Raw genomic sequence first — 23,875 nt, 5'->3', positions numbered from 1 at the left:
TTAAAATATTATAAATGAATATAAATATATAATTAAATTTAGGACTATAAATTTATAAATAAAATAAATAAATAGTAATAAATATGACTAAATACAATTTATGAGTATAAAAATTATTCATTGTTTATCTGAAATTCAACTTTAATTGGGTGTTTTATATTTTACCTGGCAGTGTTCTCTAAGCTTGGATTTTGGATCCCACAGAGACCAGAGCTGGACTGTGTCTGAGTTAGCAGCACATTTTTTACCTAAGCCAGTAAGTGGAAGGGTAGTCTTTTCTCACTAATAAGCACAGGAAGGGGTATTAGTTCAAATATGTATATCCCCTCAGGGTTGAGCTACTTTGCTATCTCAGAACTGGGGTGGGTGATAAGATATATATGTTAGACAGTGTTTGATAAATCATTGCTTAAAGCTACTCACATTTCTTTTGGAGGCATGCATTCTAATTAACTGCTATTCTTTTATACATCCTCCCTGAGGTGATTTTTTTAAAAAAAATCTTACTCTATAATTCTAATCAGCAAATTCTTGGGTCTATTTAAATATTGACATTTAAAATTTTCTAAGGATTGCAGTAAGAGGTAATGAGGTAGGGGATGATATAAGAGAAATCAGATGTAATTGCCATTGAGTCCATAAAAGTAAAAAACTCCAAGATGTTAAACTGAAACATAATTCCCTCAGAACATGGTTGATAAGCCATGTTTGAAGGTCCAAAGCTGAGTGTAACCACTGTTGATTAGAGCTCAAATGAGTCATGTAAAAAAAAACCCAAATTCTCAGTGTCAAACTGGACTCCTAATAGATTCTAAAATGAACCTGATTGTAAGCCTAGAATATTCAGATCAACAGTTTGCAAATAGCTGGGTAACTCTTTGGTAGAGGAAGTCTGTTGCCATGTATCACAGCTGCAGTATCATTTACTGGCCTTAATTTGTTAGAAGTGTGAATTAAAAAAAAAATTGACATGGTTTGGGCTTAAGGTTGGGGAAGAAGGGATCTTAACAGCTTTGTTACCACTCCCCTCAAAGTTCAATAACAAAGTAGTAGAATAAAGATGGCCACATCTTTATCGTTGCCTTTCTATACATTCAAAAATGAATTACTTCCTTCTCCTTGGATCTGGATTGGCCTTACTGAATTGCTTGATCAATATAATGCAGGATATGTGAGAGGCTGAGAGTTTTCTGACAATTACATAAGAAGCCTTTTGACTTCCGCTCAGGCCTCTTCCACTCTCTGGGAGCCCTGAGCTACGTAATTCCCTGGGACCACATTGCTGCTGAGGCCATATGCAGGCCCTCTGGTAGACTGTTCCAGTAGAGTTCAGCCTTCCAGCCATCTCCCTCTAGGCAGACCTAGGAGTGAAGCCATGGTGTGCCTCCAGACCAACCTCCCTACTTATCAGGGGGAAAGAACAACCCGGTCAAACCCTGCTGGAATTCCTGACCCCTAAAATTGTGATATAATAAAATAGCTTATTTTAAGCCACTAAGTTTTGCAGTTAGGCAGCAATAGATAGCCAGAACAAACAGCGATGTACTGATCTTTACACTTAAAAGCAGAACAAGGTGGAAGAAAAGAAGGGTGGGCAGATTGGAACACAAAAGGGGAGGAATGGAATAAAATTCTCTAAAAAGAGATCACAATTACCATGGACATGAAGTAAATATGGTCTAGGTAATTAGAAGACTCACAGCAAGTTTTAAGAAAGTCAGAATCGAAGTTTAGCAGGCTCCCACTGTGATTTGGGGTCACACTCACAACTTTAGCCAACTTCTTAGAGATTCAGAGGGAAAGCAGCAGTATACTCTCACCTCATGCGGATGCTGTGAACAGTAATGAATAAACATGACAAATAAATATGCTGCAAATAAGAGCTGAAAATGCTAAATATGTAAGAAGGCAATCTTGGCACCTACTGAAAATCTTTCATCAGATGATTTCAAATTGGAGATGTCTCAGGAAAAAATAACTTTGAAAATTCAGATTTTTACTTTTTGTACTTTTATTGCAAAGATACATTTAAAAAAATACACAGACATTTTAGCATTTACAGATCACAGATAGAGATGCTCTAAAATTGTTCACTCTATTGTGTTGTTTTGTGATACCTCTTGCCCCTGATGCCACAAACATTCCAGTCTTGTTGATATCAGCTTAGAAAAGGGGGCACAGGAGCATGACCTGCAACATATCCAGTGAACAGAAAGACAAATTGTTCAATTATAAATTTTTTAAATCTCCTGTACATTATTGCATTAGGGAGCCACAAAATTATGTAGCATCATTACAAATGAAAACAGGTTAAAAATGAAGAAGATAATTACATAGAAATACATGGATTCATTGTCTTCTTGCAGAATGCACAAGAGGTGCAAAAATGTGCAATTTAGGAAGCTCTTTTTCTGTTTGTATACATTTGCTTAGCAACTCAAGCTGGTGAGGAAGCTACAAAATAAGTTAACAAAAATAGCAAACAAGTAGTAATTATAGCTGTTATATGGCTTTCTATTTCATTTAAATATCACCAAAGAAAATGTGAAAAAAGAAAATACATTATCTTTTGTTCTCTTAAAGAGAAACTTCAAAGCTACTTTGCTTCCTAACATTTACACGGCAACTAAAAATGTTTTATTCAGACAAGAGATACAGATCTAGTACTACACAGGATACAACAGTACTTGGGTCTAAAACAGTACACAATCCCTGTCAACAATAGTACACCAAAAAGAAAACAATGTGATCAGTTGGTGAGATGGTATCCACAAGTAAGCACTTGTGTTCATCTATTTTTGTTCCACACTAGAATGTGCCCAGTTGGATTCCAGAGTTATTTACAGACGTGTGAGGAAGACCCTAGTTTTCAAGTCGGTCAGGAAAATATTCCCTGTTGTTTCTAAGCCAGATCACACCCATGGGAAAAGAGTCAGAGAGTGATGTATGTATGTGTGTGTATATATATATATTTCTGACCAAGACATTTGCAAGAAACCAAGTATCTCAGATACACAAACTGAATGGTGTAGGGCAGGGGACGGGAAGAGGAAGATACAGCCTGTGCCGCTCAGATTCCTAAGTCATGAAAGCGGTCCCTAGGAGCACTCTGGATCTAGCGGTGGGATGGTCTTCGGAGACGGGCCCGTGGTGCACTGCTGCATTTTGTGGCTGGGTGGGGGCGCTGCGCCACAAAGTGCCTGACCTGCTGCTGAATCCTCTGCTTCCACCTTCTGGGCGGGCAGGCGTTAGTAGGGCGCGAAGAGGATGGAGGCGGGCGTGGCGCGGAGGGGCCCGTGGCCGGGCCGCAGCAGCGCGGGAGGTAGGGCTGCGGCCTGGAAGAGCGAGGCCGACGGCCGCGGCGGCAGCGACAGCGCCGAGGACACGGCCGCCGCCGCTAGGGGCGAGGACAGGAAGGCCGGGGCCAAAGGCTTCATCATATCCTTCTGGAATGCAAGTTTTGCCTAGTGGGAGGAGAAAACCAGGAATGGGGTGGGGAGAGTGTTTCTAATTAGCACCACAGCTACACGTTCATAAGCAAAACGCCGACATCTGTAAATCAAATTTAAAACATCTTTACTCTCAGAAGTCAAGACATGACTGTTTTCACAAAGCTGGTTTCAGAGGCTCTGGGCACACCTTTACTCTGATTTGTTTCCACTTCGAGTCTTTTCTGGAGGTCTTTGCCCTTGGCCACTAGGACACAGGGAAGCCTCTCTAAATAGATACTGAAGCTATTTTGCTCTGCTGCTCATAAAGAAAAAACAAACATACCCAGAAGGTTTCCTGCTTAGATAGTGGAGCTCAATTCAAAATTCTATCTTGTCTTCAACCACAGTGCAGTGCAGCCTTCAGAGGTTTTATTTGAAAGTCTGCATGACCCTTCACTTTTCTTTGACCCATGAAGAGTCAAGAAAGCAAAGTTTACACCTTTCTCTCTGGCCTTTTAGAGTGTTCCTTGAAAAACTGCAGCTAACTCAAATTTCTGTCGTTGAGGATGATTATAAGTGTGAGAAATTTTCTTTCCTTAAAGGAATCCCAAGGTGGAATCTTCCTGTAAAGAAATCAATCTTTAATTTCTCTTTTGCAATCAGGAAGAGTTTTGCAAGCTGGATTTGCTTAATGAAGGTAACACCTGCTTGCAGCACTAGAGGGAGGCTTTGGAGAAGCTGGAAGGTAATCTCAGCCTTGCCTCTAGCTGGCCAGTCCTGGTTTCACTCTCAGAACTGTGCCACACTGGGCACAGTCCCATGGCGATTATGAAATCCATCCATCTGGGTATTTATATGACATTTATTGCTGAAGCCCCTGGGTATTTTTTGCAAAGAAACTGAAAACAGCACACATTGAAAGCAGGTACAATAGACTGATTACTAATATGCTTGCTGTACATGGAAAGAGCACTACAAATACTGCTTATTTTCTGGCACTAGAGAGAGAAAGAGACAGAGAGAGTGCCAGAAAGGAGGAGGATGTTAACTGGATGGATTTTTGTTCTAGGAAAGCAAACCCTTCTCCCACGTTAAACAAATACAAGGATTCCTCAGCCATTCCCTGTCCTTGTTCCCAACCCTTACTTTTCGTTATATGCTAAAGAAGGTAGTCTTTTGAAAAGGTCTGGTATAGAGTAAGGTATTAATTCTTACAGAGGTTCATTTCCTTTTCTCTAAGACAGCTTCCTTCAAGGTGTCATAGAGCAAGGGCTAAGTAGTTCACTCTAAAACTCCAGTCTATGAGGGCTATTTCAATTCAAAACCTTCAGGAACAATTAGTTCCTAGGCCGTCCTTATCCACAGTCCCTGCTGAGTCAGCAAAGCTGCCCCACAAAACGCGAGCAGGCAGGCAAGGGGAACTTACTGCTAAAATGCTTGGGCTCCGCTGGAGTTTGTTGTATGGGCTGTACTTCGGCTTCAATGGTTTCCCTGCAACTCGATCCTTATGCCTTCGGCTAGAAATGTGCTGAAAAAAGTTTGATGCATTAGCTGTATCTAAATGTAAGTTTTATTCCATGTAAAATATATTTCCTAGATAAAGGTAGCTGGTTGCTCCATTCCTGGTTCTATGTCCATAGTTCCAAGTGGCGTGGGTAGGATCACCATGCTCTCTAAATTAAGATTGGCTCCCGGTCAATTGTAACTCCTCACACCCGCTCCTCTCTCTCTGTAGGGCTTCTCTGGCTTTGCCTGACTCTACTTCTATGACTGATGAGTCTGTCTCCCTAACTAGACTTGGGGTCCTGGAAGACACACTGAATATCTCACTCGTCTTCCAGAAGTTCCTGCTTGACTGTAAGCTCCAGATGACCACTGTGCTCATCTGTCTGTAACACTTAGCTTGGAATCTGGTATATAGTAATAGTAGGTGTGCAAATATTTGGTACTTTTTCTTTCCCTTAGCACCTGTATGTGATATATTGTATGCATCCTATAAAGGTTAGTAGATTTAACTGTGAGCACAGTGAGAACCATTACATACATTAGGAGATACAGTCAAGAGGTGACCCAAGCAATAGTGAATGCTTATCTAGGATACATTACCTGTTTGAGTTGAATTTCTGAATTAACATGAACATCACAAATTTCACAATGAAATGTCTTGTTCTGTAGTCCTGACCCCTTACTGCCATTCTGCATCTTTAATCTTGATCCAGGTCTAGGATAGGACTTGATTGGACCAGCCCCATTACGAGCTTCAACCATGGTCTTGTGTTTAGATCCTAGGACAGAAAGAGACATATATTAAAGAGCTATTTCAGAGAACTATATGAATAGTTCTTTATTTTCTTACCCTTGAGACCTTTATCTTTAGGCTGAATTTCCCACAGCTTTTTTTTTTCAAATGACCATTTTAATGCTGATTATAAGTTGAACACATTTTCATTGTAAAAACTGGGGAAACATGAGTATATAATAAAGAAAAAATGGAAAATATAGAGAAGCATCAGAAAATAAAGATTACATACATTTTTACCACCTAGACATAATCATTGTTATAATTTTAGTGTATTTTTTTCTCAGGTTCTCTTTTTTCAGGTATACTAAAAAATGTATTTTTCAAAATTGGGATCAGATTAATTAAATATCTTGACAATTTCACATGTTAAATTATACACACATTTTCTTATAATTGCATTTTACTGAATGAGTAATATATTCTATCATATTGGGTTACTATAATTTATTCAGCAATTCCCTACTGAGGGACTTTTAGGTTGTTTCCATTTTTTTTCTAAGTGTGTTGCAGTGAACACTGTGCCTAGATATTTGTCTTTATCTCTGTCACTTCACCATAATGAGTTTTGGGAAAGATAAAATGCTTTAGAGAAAATAATGAACACAAGTTTTGTCTCCAACCCAGTTTTGCCTTTGTTTCTAAAGTTGTTATATCACGTTTCTTAAAATCACTCCTTTGAATTAAAAAAAATCAAGAAGACATTGAACAAACCTAATGTTTGAACAACAAAAGATAGTGTATTCTGATGAGAAAAGTTGGGTTTTGTTCTAGACATTATTTAAATTCAAACAATAGCTGCTAACCTGTGTTGTGTGCCTCTAGCTGTGACAGGGAGTTCACAGCCACTTTGCATAGGGAACAATAAAGTAATTTTTTGGCTTTTTCTTCTTCTGATTCAGAAACAGTCTCAGGAGCTCCATTTGTGCTCTTGGAGGGAGAAGTGGCAGCTCCAGATGGCAGGGGTGTGGGGCCAGATTTGAGGAGAAATGAGCCACCTTCAGAGCTTGATGGCTGACAGGAACTGCTGATTTTTAACTTGCCTTTATCTTCTAAGAGAGACACAGAGAGATAGTATAGTATGAAAGACTAATATGTGATATAAACATAGGTAAATTGACATTAAGGAATTAAAACTAGAAATTTGATTTCTATATGTAGTTTTACTCCAGCACAGATTTTAAAGTTCATTGAGCTTGACTGATGAAGAACTCCATGCCATCCATCAGTTTTCACATCAGATCACCCCAAGATCATAATGACTCATGAAAAATGACTTTGTTCTCCCTCTTGCAGCAGGTAACTTTCTGTCTGAAATCCTTGAGTATAAATTATGCTCCAGGGAAACTTTAATATATAGAAAAACCAGCCTCCTTCCAATACATTATATGATATGATGGTAACATGAAATAAGTCAGGAGGCAATGGTAGTTTTGTTTGACTACTTGTATTTTAATTATGACATGAATATAAATTTAAAATTCAACTTTTATGCTGTTAAAATTTGAACTTTGGAGTATTGGGGTAGAGGTGAGGAAAGAAACATGGTTAATTTTGGTTATGATTAGTTTATATTTTGCTGCTCTTTGAATGGCAAGGCAATTTTTCAAAATATGAGATGCAAAAATTCCATTCATTATACTTATTAATTACTGCCTGTCTAAATCACAAGTTTTAAATAATGACATTAACCAAAAAGCACAATATGAAGATTAGCCAAATCATTTACAGACATCTTGGCATTTCAATCATGTAGCTACTAAATGCTTATAATCCTCAAAGCCCATGTGCAGGCTATAAGACAGGTCAGAGTGACTTCAACAGAATCTAACTCTTCAGGGTTCATTTGCTATTCAGGACAGGCTCTGTTCACTGGCTCCTTTGGGAAAGAAACTGGAACTTCTTAGGCAACAGCAAAATCCATCACATGTTTAATCGAAGTAGAGCTGGTGCTCTTAGAAAATGAAGTTAAATATGCTGATAAACTCTCATTAAGAGAAAAGGAATTAAAACTGAAAACTTATTTGTTAATTGCCCTAGCTAATTTGGAACTGTGTACTATGGGCCTGGGTGACTGTGACTGAAGGAGCAACTAGGGGAACAGCAACATGATAATGTGTGTCTATTCTGCATATGGGGTACACCAAAAGTTTCACACACATCAAAAATGATGGTTGGCCATATTTCTACTTAATTGATTTAGGAATCAACAGTTGATTTCCATCCCTTTAGCATCACTGATCCATCCAGGTCAAGACTAGACATAGCAGGGACTGTACAGGTGAATTCCAAGCCTGGGTGGTGTTTGGAATAAAGGAACACTCAGATCCCTTTTTATCCTTGGGTTCCACAATCTTTTCAGCAAGTTTATTAAAACTTCAGGATGTCATGAAGTATGATGGAAAAGATTTTAGGCTTTTACTAAGACGACCTCCATGGTATGAGAGAAGGAAATAAAATCATTCTTCCTAAATGATAATAGTAAGAAAATTAGATTGAAGAATATTTCAGGCCTGGAACTCTCTTATCTATAAGGATCCTTCAGATTGAATTAGCAATATTATAGAACTCACAAAGTAGTGAAATAATTCAGTAATTTAATATTTGCCCTTATGGAATTATGCAGTTTCTTGTGATGGAAATGTAAGTTACTGCATAGCAAAAATATTTCCTTGCTTCAAGCAGTTCATAAAATGTTTCATATAAACTTAACCTAAAGAATGTGACCTATTTTATTTACTCACTCATTCTCTCTCTTATTTATACTACTGTTTTAGAGTCCTTTATATTGATTTCCCTCATATAGTCTTACATTTATAAAGACAATTTATGAAGTGCTATCACTTACATTATCTTATTATCTCTTACAACAAACTTGTGAAATATGTAAGGGCAAAATGATTATTTCTATCTTAAAGAAGAGGAAACTAATGTCCCACAGATTAGTATGTGCATTAATGAGCACGATATTTTTTCTAACTGTTCATTGTGTAGTATATTAATCTTCCAGAACAAAGAGGGGACTTCTATGGCATTAATGTTACAAAAGGCATGCAACAGTCACCTGGAGATAGCAAAAAGCTATTGATTTGTTTTAGAATTACAGTTTAGTTTTAATGCACTGTGGGGAAGTTGGGGTACCTATGGCCAGGATCCTCACTGAATTTAAACCACCTGATGATGTAACTGGCCTGTTGTTAGGCTACCGCTTCCACACCTTTAGGCAATAAGCTATTATTGCGTTATATAGGGAGCTCGGCCCAGTGCTCTGGGTGGAGGCACAGATGCTAGTGCTCGACCTACTGCTGGGAGAACAAGCTGGGTAATAAACCCTTTCACCCCAAAGAAACGTTCTACTGTCATTTCTTTGGTCACACTGAATCCATCGACAACTTGGCCGGGGCTGAAACCCATTGGCAAGACTATTGGTGAAAGTTGGCAGGGTTCATTGTTGACCTAGGAAAAAGACAGGCTGCCCTTATGGGAGGGGTGCTTCACCGGGCTGTCCCTATGAATGGGGAGATAGTGGATTGTCCCTCAATGGGTATGTGGTCTGAGGTGGCTTGTCTCCTAGAGGACTGGGCCCCACCCCGGGACTGGAGGCAAGTGGAGGTGACACCTGAGGCAGTAGGGGTGACCCTTGGTATAGTAAGTAGGTCTTTTGAGAGACAGAGTGCCCATGAGGCAGCAGGGACTGTGGGTTGGCTGCTTCTCACAGTATTAAAAAAGTCTACAGAAGAGAAGGACCTGCTCCTGAGAAAAGACCCAAAGATTGGGGGCATGAGAACATGAGCTGAAAACTTCTGTGGATTCCCTGAAGAAGGAAATGGCATTGATGTGAGAGGAGGCAGCAGGAGAACGCACGCAGCGAGGTGCCATTGGAGAGGTAAAAGATTCCTTACAGAATGAGACAGCCATGCTGCCAGATGCTGTGAAGGAGGAAAAGGCCATTAAGGGAAAAGACAAACTCCTGAGGGACGCACAGATGGAGGTGACATGAGAACACCAGCTGCAAAGCATTGAGATGAAGGTAAGAGAGCTGCTGAAGACTGAGCTGGCATTGCTGTGTGGCACTGTAGAACAGGTAAAGGTTGTAGCAGAGGAGGCACTCGGGGAGGGGAGAGAAAGCTGCCATCAGCCCCAGAAATGAAGGAGCTGGGGAAGGATGAAGGGTGGTGCCTGAGGCACTGGCGCCTCCTGTATTGAAAGCAGGCCCAGTGATTGTTAAGAAAATAAAGACCCAGCAGCTGAAAGTTCCCCAAGGAGAGGAGCAGCTCCCTCCCCAGGTCATGGAGCACTCTGTGCTCAGCCCCTGTACTCAGGCTGAGCTGGTGGATTTGGGCTCCCGGTTTAGGCAGAAACCCTCAGAGTCAATATTATCTTGGCTTCTGCGTCTGTGGGATTTAGGGGTGGATGGAATTGTTCTGCCGGGATCAGAGATGGGAAAACTGGCTTCCCTGACAGTGCAGCCTGCCTTGAGGCAGCGATTACAAAATGCACATCAGACCCCAGGGAGTCACCCCCTCCTCAATTGGCTTATGGCTGCACTTCCTGCTGTGTGGCCCAATCTGGGTGATCTGCCATCCTCTCCTGTTAGATGGCAGATGTATGCTGAGCTCCAATAGGTGTTACAAGAGCTAGGCATAAGAAATGCAATCTATAGTGCCGAGAATTATGGCCCAGAAGAAGAGATTTTCACTACTGGGATGAGAAATACCATATGTCAAATGGTTCCCACATCCCTCTTTGGGTCTCTAGTGGCCATTCTTTCCCCTCACTTAGGGCATCCCATATGTGAGGGGACACATACAGTAGCAGACTTAGGAGAGGCTGAAGCAATGAGAACCCAGAAAGAAATCAGACCTGTTACTCACAAGAAGAATTTACAGGGCCCTCTGAAGGTTACAAGGACCCAGATGTGCGTTGATTTAATACAGGCAGGAGCAGATGGAAGGAAATTAGATAGAAAGTCAAATAGGATCTCACTAGATATGGCAACAGCTGAAACCAGAGCAGCAGTTCCAGCCATTAAGACCAAAGAGGCAGAGGTCTGAGACAGAGCCACAAATCCAGCTTATGGGTTTGCAAGACTTCCTGCTGGAGAGCGAGCCAACCTCACTTGAGCCCACACAGGAAGGTGATTGCAGAACATGGTTTGACTGAGGGGAAGGTCGAGGTATCTGCCTTGAGGGACCAGAGGCAACATGTTGAAATAGCAGAACCCATCACTGGAATGGCCCTGATAAAGGTAATAACCATCTATCCCATCTTGGGGTGGGTACGAGACTGGACTCAAAAGCCAAGGAGTGGTGTGGTACAAACACCCACACTGGCCAAGTGGGGTGCTTACCTACAGCAGTGTAGTGCCCTCTCTAGTAGCCCCTTGAATGAAGAACTCCAATGCTTATTGGGGCCAGTGACATAAACTAGTGAAAAGCAGGAAGAACTTGCTTTTGAACCATTAGTAGCAGAGAGTCCCTGTTGGGAGGGAAGAGCCCCTATACCCAAAGATGCATGGTACACAGATGGCTACAGCCATGAGAAGCCCCCAAAATGGAGGGCCATAGCTTTCCATCCTAAGACTGAGACAATATGGATGGAAGATGGTGAGGGGAAGAGCAGCCAATGAGCAGAGTTGTGGGCTGTGTGGCTTGTGATCAGCCAGGATCTATAGTTGTCTGCACTGACAGCTGGGCTGTCTATTGGGGCTTGACCCTGTGGTTACCAACCTGGTACCATACCAACTGGCTGGTTGGTCACTGACCCCTTTGGGGGCAAGAATTGTGGCAATACTTATGGGTCTGTGGTCAGACTAAAATAATTACAGTATACCATGTGACAGGTCATTCACCACTGACATCCCCAGGAAATGATGAAGCAGATAAATTGGCCCAGATATGTTGTTTTGAAGGAAAGCCTGCCTCTGATATAGCCCAATGGTTATGTCAGTGTTTTTTGCATGTGGGCAAAAGACAATGTGGGCTGTAGCCCATTGGTGGGGCTTGCCTTTGACCTTTGAAGTAGTAGAGCCTGGCAGGAGTGTATCGTGTGCTCCAAAAGGGACTTACACTGAGTTCCACAGCAACATCGGACAATAGCTAAGGGACCTATACCTCTCATCAGGTGGCAAATGTACAATATTGGGCCTCTACCTGTGTCAGAAGGATACCAGCATGCCATGACTTGTGTGGGCACAGCTACTGGACTTCTGGTTGCTTTTCCTACCCGTTGTGCAGACCAGCAGGTGACCAAAAGAGGCCTGGAGTGTTTCTTTGCTGCCTATGGCCAACCACAGGTAATTGAGAGTGATCAGGGCACCCATTTTACTGGACATACACTGCAAGAATGGGTGTGACAGCTGGGAATCAAATGGAAGTTTCATGTGTCATACAATCTTACTGCAGCAGGCATGATAGAGAGGCACAATGGCTTGTTAAAATCCAGACTAGAGTCAGATAACAATAGTCTGCAGGGATGGTCAGTTCACTTATGGTCCGTGCTACAGCATTTGAACGAGAGACCCCAAAAGGGAGCCCTGAGCCCTGCAGACGTGTTAACACATATGGCTGCCTCCCCTATACAACTGCAAGTATAAACCAAGGAAGAATCACCGAAGCAGAGGTTCGGCCACCAAAATAATATCTTGCTGCCATCACCAACTGCACTGAACCCCAGAAACTCCACTGTGTGGATGTGGACTTGGACCTTTTGACACATGGACCAATGATGGCTGGCTCTCCTGGCACCTTGGGGACAAGGCCTGGAAGCTGGCCTCCTGTGTTATTCCTGGAATAACAGCAGAGTGGCCCCCAAAGGTCACAGTAATATATCCTGAATGACCAGAAGGTAGGAGCATCTTACTGGGAAGTTTTGTTTTATCATTATGGCCAGTGCATGCACCTCCAGTAGCACTATATATATAGACTCTCCAGTAACCCTCATGGGGAAAGGAGTAAAAGTATGGTATACTAGACCTGGAAGGGACCCCCTTCCTGCTACATTCCTATCACAGGACCACTCTCTTGCATGCATCCTACCTGATGGACAAGATTTACCTATGTTGGTGTTATTAAAGCATGTGTCTTATCTCCCCTAAGGTCTTTGTGGATTGAGAACTTCTCTGGCTTGAGGATTATTATAATTTTGTTACCTGTATCAAAATCTTGTTGTATCTTAATTTTTGTTATTATCTCTAAGTTGTTGTTAATCTTCTGTTGCTGTTGTGGAATCTGGTTACAGTGCTCCAGCTTTCTTGCACAGCACCACTGAGGAAGACTGAAAGTGTGTAGATTGTAAGGTGAGAATCCTGGAGGGGTGGAGTGTGGGGAAGTTGGGGTTCCTGTGGCCAGGATCCTCACTGAACTTAAACCACCTGATGATGTAACTGGCCTGTTGCTAGGCTACTGCTTCCACACCTTTAAGCAATAAACTGTTACTGCACTGTATAGAGAGCTCAGCCTAGTGCTCTGGGTGGAGGCAGAGATGCTAGTGCTTGACCTACCACTGGGAGAGCAAGCTGGGTAATAAATCCTTTCACCCCAAAGAACATTTTGCTAACAATTTCTTTGGTCATATTGAATCCATAGAGAAACTTGCCCAGGGCTGAAACCCATTGGCAAGACATTCATATTTGCCTTAAATGAAAATATCTATCTTATCCAACAATCATCCAGTTCAGGTTACATTAAGAAGATGGACAAATTTTATCTTTAAGAAAAACTAAAGAGATTTCCTGTTCATATCTCCTTTTCAAAAGAGGTCACTTATTCATTAACAAATGCATATTAAGAATATGCTAACTGCTGACAATGTGCTAGACAGTGAAGAGAATAGCAAATAAAGTAGGTATAGACTTTAAGAAAGTATTCATTTAGCAAGGGAGATGAGACAGTCATTCAGAGATCTCTAATTTATGACAGGAACTGGTAAGAGGCATGGGTGCATAAAGCAGGAAATAATTACTGCTGGTTAGGAAGAGAGATTTTTCAGAAAGGAGGTGATATTTTCACCAGGTTTTGAAGGTCAGAGTTAGATTAAAAATAGGATAGGGTGAAAAGGAGTGGGCAGTGGTTGTAAGTGGAAACAGGAGGAAATGTTTAGGGGCTTGCTTATTTAACACCTGCTAGCTGAGCATAGGTGATAGCAACAGGTGTAATGGGAGAAAGTATTGTAAAGGTGGGTTGAATCAGAAAGCAGAGAATATCTTAAAACTACTGAAATAGATACTAAGGAAAGCCATTTCCCTTTTTAAAAATATTAAGCTATGTGGTATGTTTAATGTTTACATGAACTATGTTTTAGTTTTAATCCTCTAGATAGGCCAGCATCTCAATCTTTGATAATATTAGGAATGAATTTTGCCTTTGGAAATGTGGAAATGGTTCCATCATATTCAGGGGATTCTGCTGTTGAATTGATACCAGCTATGATAAAACAGATCCTAAAATCAGGAAAGTCACTGATGCAATAATGTGTTTAAATTGTGACATTCTTCCTGGATATGTAAATTTATAAGCTTCAAAACCTAATTTCATTATTTCTCATTATAATTGCTTGATATTTTTTCTCAAAATCCATTATATTATTTCTCTTTCCTTACTGGCATTTTTAAAGCCTCCTTATTTTGGAAGTATTTGGAAGTTTAATTAATGCCTTGTTTATTCTGTTGCTTTTAATAAAGATGCATGTCATCTGGAACCTCTGGTTAATATGAATTCCGTGTTCAAGTATTCCCTCACCTGATGTTAATTAGCAGGTCTTCTGACTGTCATTATTTCCTGATTACTCAAACACGTATTTTTTAAGGTTTTATCCTACAGGATTTTGAAGCAGAATTTGCTTAGCTACCTTAGAATTGCCCTTTGTAACAAATATCCATAATTGATGCATCCAAGTGAATTTAATTCTTCAAAGTTGTCTCCTTGGAAGATTCCACACTGATTCACTTATTTTCCAAAGCTCTCTTATCTATATAGAAACATCTTATTGAGAGGCAGACAACTCTGACCCAGGTTCAGTTCTTTGGGTAGCTGGTCACACAAGAATGAGCCCTTTCTGCAAAGCATGTACTTTTTCTACCCTCACCCCTGGCACACATGTAGTCTGTCTCCTCACCCTATATGAGCAGTTCCCTCCCTGTCCATGATAGCAGTGCACAGTCTTGTTCGGCTGGCTGCTCCTGGACTCCCTCCCTGTTCGTAAATCCCAATAAACCCTCATGTCTCATATGTCCTCTCTGGACCTTTCCTTCTCTCTCTCTCTCAAGCCCTTTCCCGTTGCAGCTCACGTACCTGGGCATGTGATCAGACTTGTGATCACACATACGCTAGCGCAGAAAATGAAAATAAATATACCAGAAATTTTGCAACCAGTCTTCAGAAATTAATCCTGTGGATTAACTGGAAGACTCATGCCCTTATTTAGGTCTTAATTTTTTTTAAAAGCAATCAAAATAATATTCTAACTACATTGTAGATCTCATACTTTGAAGTAGAACTTGGAAGTTATAATCCAAGTTTTATGATTCTACTGATTAGGTGTACTTTTAAGTTTAATGTTATTAATATGTTTTTTTCTAACCAGATTTCAATGGAATAACAGCTATGTATTTTATTTAATCAATTATGCTCAATGTTGAAAATAAAGTCAAACAAAAATTTTAAAAATTAAAAATCATCCATTATTCCATTATCTAAAATAAGAGTTGGCGGACTCTGTAAAGCACCAGATGGTACATACATTAAGCTTTGTGGGCCATACTGTTTCTGTTGCAACTACTAACCTTTGCTAGTATAGCAGGAAAGTAGCCACCAGCACAGCTGTGATCCAGTAAAGCTCTTATTTACAAAAAATAGGCAGCAGGCTAAATGCAGCACATATGTAGTAGTTTGCTGACCCTTGACCTAGAATGGTTTTATTTTGATATCTATTACCCCACACTATTTTTAATACAATAGTGTCTGTGAATAGATGAACATACTGTAACTAACTTCTCATTTAGCAATTCATTAAGAACATCTTTTGATGTCAGTAAATGTAGAATTGGCTCATGACTTACAACAACAAATGGGGAGATTTACTTATATACATGTACTATGATTTATTCAACTAATTGTCTTCTGCTATTTGGGTTATTTCTGGCTTGCACTTTTACTAATGTTAAAAAGATACTGAATGGGATTTCTGTTGCCTCAGAACGAAGGCCATGATCCCAAACTGAAAGCAGTTTGACATCAACTATCTCAGCATCTTTGAGAGATGAAAATGTCCTCAAGGAATCCCCTGACCCATACCTATAGCTTTTATAGGAGGCGGTTGAACTTATTCTGCTACCCATCTCCCTGGACCACACGAGGACTAGAGGGCTCACGGGTGTTGTGAGCTCCTGGCCTGGTTGGCTGCATCTGGATCCAGCCAAATGAGTAGAGCTGGAAGTACATGTAAGAAGGGACACTGGCATTTCATCTTCTTGTCAGATGCCTTCTGATCTTAGTGATCTGCCCCTCATCCCAGGTGACCTAGGAGAAAGGAAGGTTGGATAGAGATGGGGCTGGACCAAGAAAGGGACCATCTCATTTTGGCATGTTAAGGTTAAATGTTTTCTTCTCGTCAATAGGGCATCTTGAAAGACAGCCAGCCTTGAGCCATGTTATTAGTACCCAACATAAGAAGGCTGATCACCAGGACCCTGGCATAAAGAGGCTGAGGAGTGGACCTCTGGCGACAGGAGCTGAGGAAGGACTGGAAGAACCACATGAAGACCTTACATGTGGTCCTTGAGAGAGATATCTGGACACCTGCCACTCAGAGGGCAACAACGATTGTCACTTAAGTACAAAAACTTTGGCTCTCTCGAATTCCCCTTCTATTGCTACCAATTGGAAAGGGCAAGAACCAGAAATGATATGATGAGGAAGAAAGAGCAGATGATGACCCTTTTCATGGACTAACCTGAGCAGGAAGAAGAAAGTATTCAGTTGGATAGAGCCTAGAGTTTCAGATAAGACCAGACTTTCTGATATCTGACAATGTTTTTGAAAATGAGAAAGGGAGATTCAACAGAGAATGTAGGCAATCATGTTTGTACTCCACTGAGTTCATATATTCAATAAACCAGTTATACAAATAGCATTGTGTAGAGACATCTCTGTATACTTGTTTGAAATTTCCTTAGGACCTAAACTTTGAAAAGGAATAGCTGGGACAAAGAACATGTATATTTTTGAGCTTGTGAGGCACATTGCCAAATTGCCCCCAGAATCATTATATAAATTAGTGCTCTTAGAGATCTGTAAGGATTGCTGGCTTCCCTGTGCCTTTATCAGCCTAATCATACATTATCTCTGCCAATCTGACAGATGAAATACAGTATCTCATTGTTAATTTGATTTGCATTTCTTTTAATATTGAAGAGGTTGAATATTTTTCATAAGATTAATGGTGATTTGTGTTTCAAGGTAATTTTTAAAAATCCTTAATTCTGAAAGGGAACACAACTCTTGAACTAAATGCATTTTTGGGAGTTAAAACATTTTACCCTTAAAAAGAAGTAAACTTTACCATGACAACAATTTTCTTTTTATACATAACTAGTAATGTTAAGTTATTGGAAGCATAGTTCATAGAAGCTGAATTCAGAGGCTCAGTCACTATTTGGGGATGTCTGCTTTTATGCAGGGCAAAAATTTGGCCTAAAAGCTGCTCCAGGTAGTAATATCTAACAGTGATAGTAAAAGTAACAATAATAATCATAAATCAGCAGCTGACACTACCTGCATACTCACCATAGATCAAGCACAATGTTAAGAACTTATATTCATTATCCCACTTATTTTTTATATATTGTAATGAGGTAGACACTGTACCTATCTATACCTTTTAATTTCTTTTTTATTGATGTCTAACTTATATACTGTAAGGTACATAAAGCTTAATGATATTTATACATATGTATACATTTGTGTAAATGCAAGATCTGATATGTAGAATATATGAAGTATAAGGTATGATGTATATAGATGTATCCACAGCTCTAGTTCAAGTTGTATTCCTTGAACTCCCACTCAGTTGATGCTCCCATTCCCTTAAAGGCAACCACTGTTCTCACCTCTATCAACTTAGATCAGTTTTATCTATTTCTGAACTTTATATAAACAGAATCATACTATATGTGGTTTTTGTGTCTGGCTTTAACATTATGGCTGAGATTCATCCATGTTGTACATAGAAGTTAACATTATGGCTGAAATTCATCCATTTGTACATAGACTTTGTTTTTCTGTAATGGCTGTATGGTATTCCACTGTAGACTGCCAGAATTTATTTTGCTGGTGGTGAATATTTGGAATATTTTCAGTTTTTGGCAATTTTGGATAATGCTACTATATAGTAACATTCTTATACATGTTCTTAGTAGACATGAATACTTATTTATGTTAAATATATACACATGGGAGTAAAATTGCTAGACCTTAAGCTTTAGTAGATTCTGTTTCCTGAAATGATTGTACTGATTTATATTTACAACAGCCATGTTCCCACATCCTTTCCAGCACATGGTATCAGGTGTTATCAGTCCTTTTGCTTTTAGCTGTTATGGTGGAGGTGTGGTGTATCTTCTTTTGTGAAGTGCTTGGTCAAATATTTCACTCATTTTTAAAAACTGGATTCTCACCTTTTTTTCTTATCATTTTATAGGAATTCTTTATATAGCCCAAAAGGAGTCCTTAGATGAATGTGTTACAGATCATCTCCCAGGTGGTGGCATGTTTCTCTCTCTCTCAATATTGTCTTATGATAACTACAATTGTTTAAAAAGGAAAAAACAACCAAGACTTCATATAGGTTAAGTAACTTGCCCATAGTCATTCAAATAATAAATGGTAGGGCCTGGGTGCACATACAGGCTTCTGAATCCTGAGCCAGTGCTTCTTACTGCTCTAAGAATGCTTGACCTCAATAATACCTTCTCAAAAGCCTGACATAGTTGAAGAAGGGTGAGTGGATGGTAGTATCTCTATATATCTTAGTTAAATGATGCTGCACCAAGCAAGCACATAATAGGAAAACTTGCTGAGAACCAGATAAATCTTTTTTGATACTGTTTTTTTTAAAGGTTGCAACTTTGCATGTAACCTAAGAAAGCAAATGACAGAAGCTTTTAAAAATGCATTTAGAGCAAAAGTTTGCTTAGGTATTGTTTTCTCTGAGTTTTCAGGTCTTGGCTAATTTCCCAGAAGAATTAATGGACACCCAGAAGAAGGTCTCTGATTGCCTATGTGAAGTAAAAATTTCCTTGCATTTTTGTTTTTGATAACATTTGTCTTGATTTATCAAGTTGGACAAACTAAAACTTCTAGGCAGTATCATTTTCTGCCTCTGAGAAATGGCAAGGATTTACAAATTACAATAGGAGAGGGGAAGAGGAGATAGAGCATCTCTATATACTGCTTGGTGAGGGTATAAAGTAGTATAACCATTCTGAAACATATATAAAGTTCATACCATTTCACAAATAAGTTCCCTCTAGGAATATATCTTAAGGAAATAATCAACCATCCATCTATCCATCCAACACATGTAGCAAATAATTATGGAGTACCTACTATGTGCTATACACTATTCTAGGCACTAAAGTTAGAGGTGAGAAAGACATCCTCTTTGGCTCAATGGAATTAATTACTAGTGGGGGAGACAGAAAAGTATGTATGTTATACAGATATATATGCAAGTATATAAAAATATGTTTATATTATATATGTATTTCTATGAAAAAACATAAAATTGTACATGAAGAATTTATAAAATTATATATAATTATAACTATATACATGGTTTCATAGTGATAAGTGTGCTAAGAGGAAAAATAAAGCAGGGCATGGTTCAAGCTTATCTGCAGAGGTGCTACTTGACAGATGCCTGCATGAAATAATAGAAATGCTCAGAAGAAGAACATTCCAGGAAGAAAGAATAGCAAGTGCAAAACTCTTGAAGTGAAACAAGAAAGATTAAGAGTATGAATGAAGGGAGGTGAATGCAGGCTGTGAGGTGGAGCTGACCAGGGGCCAGATCGCATGCCGTCTGGTAGAGGCTGAGAGAAATTTGGATGTAATCTAAGAGTGATTACTGAGCAGGGCAGAGAAGTGATCTGAGTCATGCTTTCATACGATCTTTTAATTGATGTGTGGAGAACAGACTGTGAAAGTGAAACACATTCGATTAGGAGACTACTGTCGCCACCCATGAGAGACAGATTGTTGCTTGGGCCAATAAGCAGAGAAGTGAGCAGTAGTTTTAAGATATATTTTGAAGGTAGAAATGACTAGGCTACTGACTGATGAGGTTTGAGATATAGAGAAAGAGAGGAGTCAACGAACCTCACTACGGTTTTGGCAGGAACAGTTGGTCAGTGGTGGGTGATGCCATTTACTGAGATTAGAGAGAATGGTATTTAGGATGCTGGCCCCTCAGGCAGGAAAATATGGTTATTCCTGGTTCCATCCCTGACTGGTTAACCTTAAGCAAGTGACTTAAGTTATTGGTACCTTAGTCCATACATGTGCAAAATATTGCCATTTTCTCTTTGGGTTTTAAACACCAAGACTGTAAAGGTGAAGCAAGGACTTCAGGTGGAAGATACAGTGAAAAGTCAATCGTTCTGTGGCCTAAGCTCAAATGACTCGTAGTTAATGCTAATGAGTTCAAGGTCATGCGAGTTGTTCCATATGCAGGGGCTGTGTATCTCTTAAGCCATGCCATTTGTCATTGAGGACAGAAAAAAAAAATGTCGACCAGTCTTTACAAGCAAATTAACACAACTGGACAATCCTGGCTCACACCACATGCCATAAAACAATGATTTTAATTTTTAATTTTGGGGTGGGGCAATATTATTTACTTGCATATTATTTTTTTATCATTTTGATTTTAAAAGACTAAAATTTTAGATAGCATTTAAATGTCTATTTTGCTTTCAATGAAAATGTAAAATTTCTCTGCTTACACTGGCAGTCACTTAACCAGTTGTCAAAAAGAGTCTTTGAAGAACTATGATCCTTGCTCATTGATACCTACCAATGTCTTTCCAAGACAAGCCTTCCAGTAACAAAGGTCCCCCAAAACTTGAGAAAAGTGCTCAGGGAACCAAGGCCACAATTTCAACAGAATGGTACTTTGTGCTTTCTGAGGTCATGGAAGGATACCTCTTCTCATTTTTTACACTTAAAATTTCCTTCTTATATTTAATACTGCACTAAAAAGAATGAGGCAACAGAAGCATGCAGTACTGCTGGTCATGCTCTTTCTTATTCACAAGCACCTTGTCCAACATCTCAGTATTATTCCAGAAAACAAGGCCATATGGCCATATTACTGCTTAACACTTATTAAGCCAAATTAGCTCACTGTGATGAGGAATTCTGAAATTATGCTCTTCTGCTTTATCTCACCACTTTCTGAATAATAAGAAATGAATGGGTGTCAGAGTACCTACTTCTTATCAGTTGTGCAGACTTGTGAGAAATGAAGCTGAAAAGCCCATGGGGCTCCACACCAGACAAAAAAACACTTCAGACCTGTCTGTTTGCCAGTTGGTAAGCCGCAGAAGGCTTCTTAAGGCTTGGGTCCTTTGTCCCCTCCTTATGTAAACAGCTGACACAATACAAGTGGCAGAAACCATCCAACAATGACAGGTATTTTAAAGTTTAGAGTAGAACTCCATTAAGATAGTTAATCACTTTGAAAAAAAAAAGCAGCACATGAGCTGCAAGAGGAACAAGCCAATTTGGTACCTGGGAGGTCCTGGCAAAACAAAGAATGATAAGCTATGTAGAGATGTTGGAGAATCACAATATTGGTGGATGCATGAAGAAATGGGTGTTAATTTGTAGTATAAAAGAAGCATCAGTCTAAAGCAGGAAGAAAGGACCAACATTGCAAATACAAATCAGATACAACAGTCAGTTTACCTCCTTTTACTTAGTAGTTTTCCTGAAAGGTGACATGTAAACAAATATTGGAAAATTTAGTAATAATTTGAAATCATTATTTAAAAGATTCTTTTTGAAAGCACAGCTTTCTTGGCAATGCAATAAATATATACACTTATTTTAAAATTCTGTAACCTAATAAATTCGATTTGCTTCAATTAGAACATATACAGTGAAAAGTTATATACCTGGGGAACAGGTCAATAAATCAGACAAGAAACTGGGAGAGCAGTGATTCTCTAAGGGGAATAATATACACAGTCAGGCGGCTTCAATTTATTTTTTATTGTAAGGTCCCTACTAATACTGCAAACCTCTCATTAGCAAGTGACTGACATCCTCTTTCTTAGAGAAATGGGAAAGCTGGGTGAGATTAGCCCTGATGTTATAATTCTTCATCTGAACTTACTTTCTTTACATCTCTGATGAAAAGCTATGTGCTTCCACCTGGACTTTCAATCTTTTAAATCTTTTCTCTCTTCCCTGTAGCTCTGACAACCTTCTTGCAAAGGGGCCCATTCCTTCTGTGTACACAGTGCTGAAACTTCCATGTTCCAAAAGTCACTCCTTGACTTGGTTCACTCCTGGAGCTTTCCGCTTATTTTCTTCTTTATGTGCTGAACTTGAAGTAGTCATCTGAAGTGGCTCTTTCCAGGTCCTCTCTTCATGACCATCCTAATCCTTCTGCAAAAGCCAGTGATCTCTCTTCAGCATTCTCTGCATTAGGCACAAGCTCCCTCCTGAAAGCTTTTCCTCCTTGATGTCCACAATCCTGCCACTACCTGGTTCTCTTTTCAGCCTCTACAACAGCTCATTCTGGGCTCACTTCACCAGCTCCTATTCTTCTGCCTGCTCCTAAGTTTTGGCGTTCCTCAAGGCCACACTCTTCTCCTCTTCTTGGAGGTGACATGATCTAATTCACTCCAGTGACTTCCTCCACAATATTATCTAGATTCCTACACGAACGGGTAAATCTCTGTCTTCCTCACAGGTTCAAGACTTTTTCCCCCGATAGTCTGTGGGTCATCTATTTCTGTATGTTTCTTGGCTATTTCAAACTCAAACATGCCTGGTACCAAATGGATGAATCCACATAGCGGCCCATCCACGTCGCTCCCAAATCAATTAATGACATTACTATGAGTAGGATCAAATTGGCAGCAATGACTCTTGAATTCTTCCCTCTCTTATCTGCTATATTTACTGAATGACCAAAGTTTATTGATCTATCTTCTAAATATCTCTTCTGTTAGCTGTGTTCCATACAGCAGACATTTATTCAGCATTTACTATGTGCTACTGCTTTATATTAGGGCCTCATCTACTCTCTCTGGACTACTATGAAACTTCTTTACAGATCTTGTTACTTCTAGAATCTGAGCCCACCTCTCTCTTCCTTTCCTTCTCTATGCTCTTATAATCCTCTTCCAATAATTATATTTTGATCTTACATTACCTATACATATTTTTTCACATTTGAAATGTTTACCAGGATAGAGAGATTCTTGAGTTCTGGAACAATGTCTTAACTTCATTTTTGTGCCCAATGTACAGAAAATTATAGATGGGCAATAAGTTTTTCAAATAAGGAACATTTAACTCAATGTACTGCTTTCTAGCCTCACAAGTCAAAATACTAGAAAAATTCACTGTTAACAGCTGAATCATATGTAGAGAAATATGGATAGGACAGATAAATACATACCAGCTGGTGACTATGTAAAAACTTGTATCATTGTTGCCAAAGATATATATAAGCAATAAATATTTAATATTATTTGAAACAATTCTGTTAAGAATGGATCTCCTTGAGTTGTACTAGGACAGAATTGTAACAGGAAACATTTTCCTTTGTGAAAGGTTCAATATTTTGATGTTTGATAAAATGAACAAATCTATGCATTTCATTATCTCCTTTATTAGGAATCCTACACTAACTTACATATAAGCAATAAGCACATGCCTCTGCCAGGAAATCTAAAGCTCATGTGAAAACCAAAGTATAGCTAGTATTCTTTGCAATGAAACTGATGTCCTGGGCTCTGGCAAGGTTTCCCTGGGAACTATGGGTGTTCTATTTGGAGATTCCTAAGAAGTTTTTGACTCATGTTGGCAATGTTCTAAGCAATCAGTAACAAATTACATCATACTATCTTCAT

At 39.4% G+C, this 23,875-nt stretch overlaps 1 protein-coding gene across 11 annotated transcripts in view; it reads right to left on the bottom strand.

Moving 5' to 3' along the window:
• Positions 1-1,993: 1,993 nt before the first annotated feature.
• The window catches only part of ZNF385B (zinc finger protein 385B), a 438,948-nt gene continuing 417,066 nt past the window's right edge, over positions 1,994-23,875 (bottom strand). For 10 of the 11 annotated variants that reach the window (XM_073218598.1, XM_037000369.2, XM_037000370.2 and 7 more), the window contains 4 exons: positions 6,537-6,782; positions 5,538-5,716; positions 4,858-4,959; positions 1,994-3,464 (listed from right to left, as the gene is read on the bottom strand). In XM_073218598.1, coding sequence (XP_073074699.1) covers positions 3,249-3,464; positions 4,858-4,959; positions 5,538-5,716; positions 6,537-6,782 — 743 coding nt within the window. In that variant the 3' untranslated portion in view covers positions 1,994-3,248. The remainder of the gene's footprint in view (positions 3,465-4,857; positions 4,960-5,537; positions 5,717-6,536; positions 6,783-23,875) is intronic. The other variant, XM_037000371.2, reaches the window with a different exon arrangement.

The sequence above is a fragment of the Manis javanica genome, chromosome 12 (genome assembly GCF_040802235.1).
Source record: "Manis javanica isolate MJ-LG chromosome 12, MJ_LKY, whole genome shotgun sequence".
NCBI classification, from domain to species: domain Eukaryota; kingdom Metazoa; phylum Chordata; class Mammalia; order Pholidota; family Manidae; genus Manis; species Manis javanica.
Note: the sequence above shows the minus strand (reverse complement) of the source record. Positions and strands in the feature narration are given on the sequence as shown.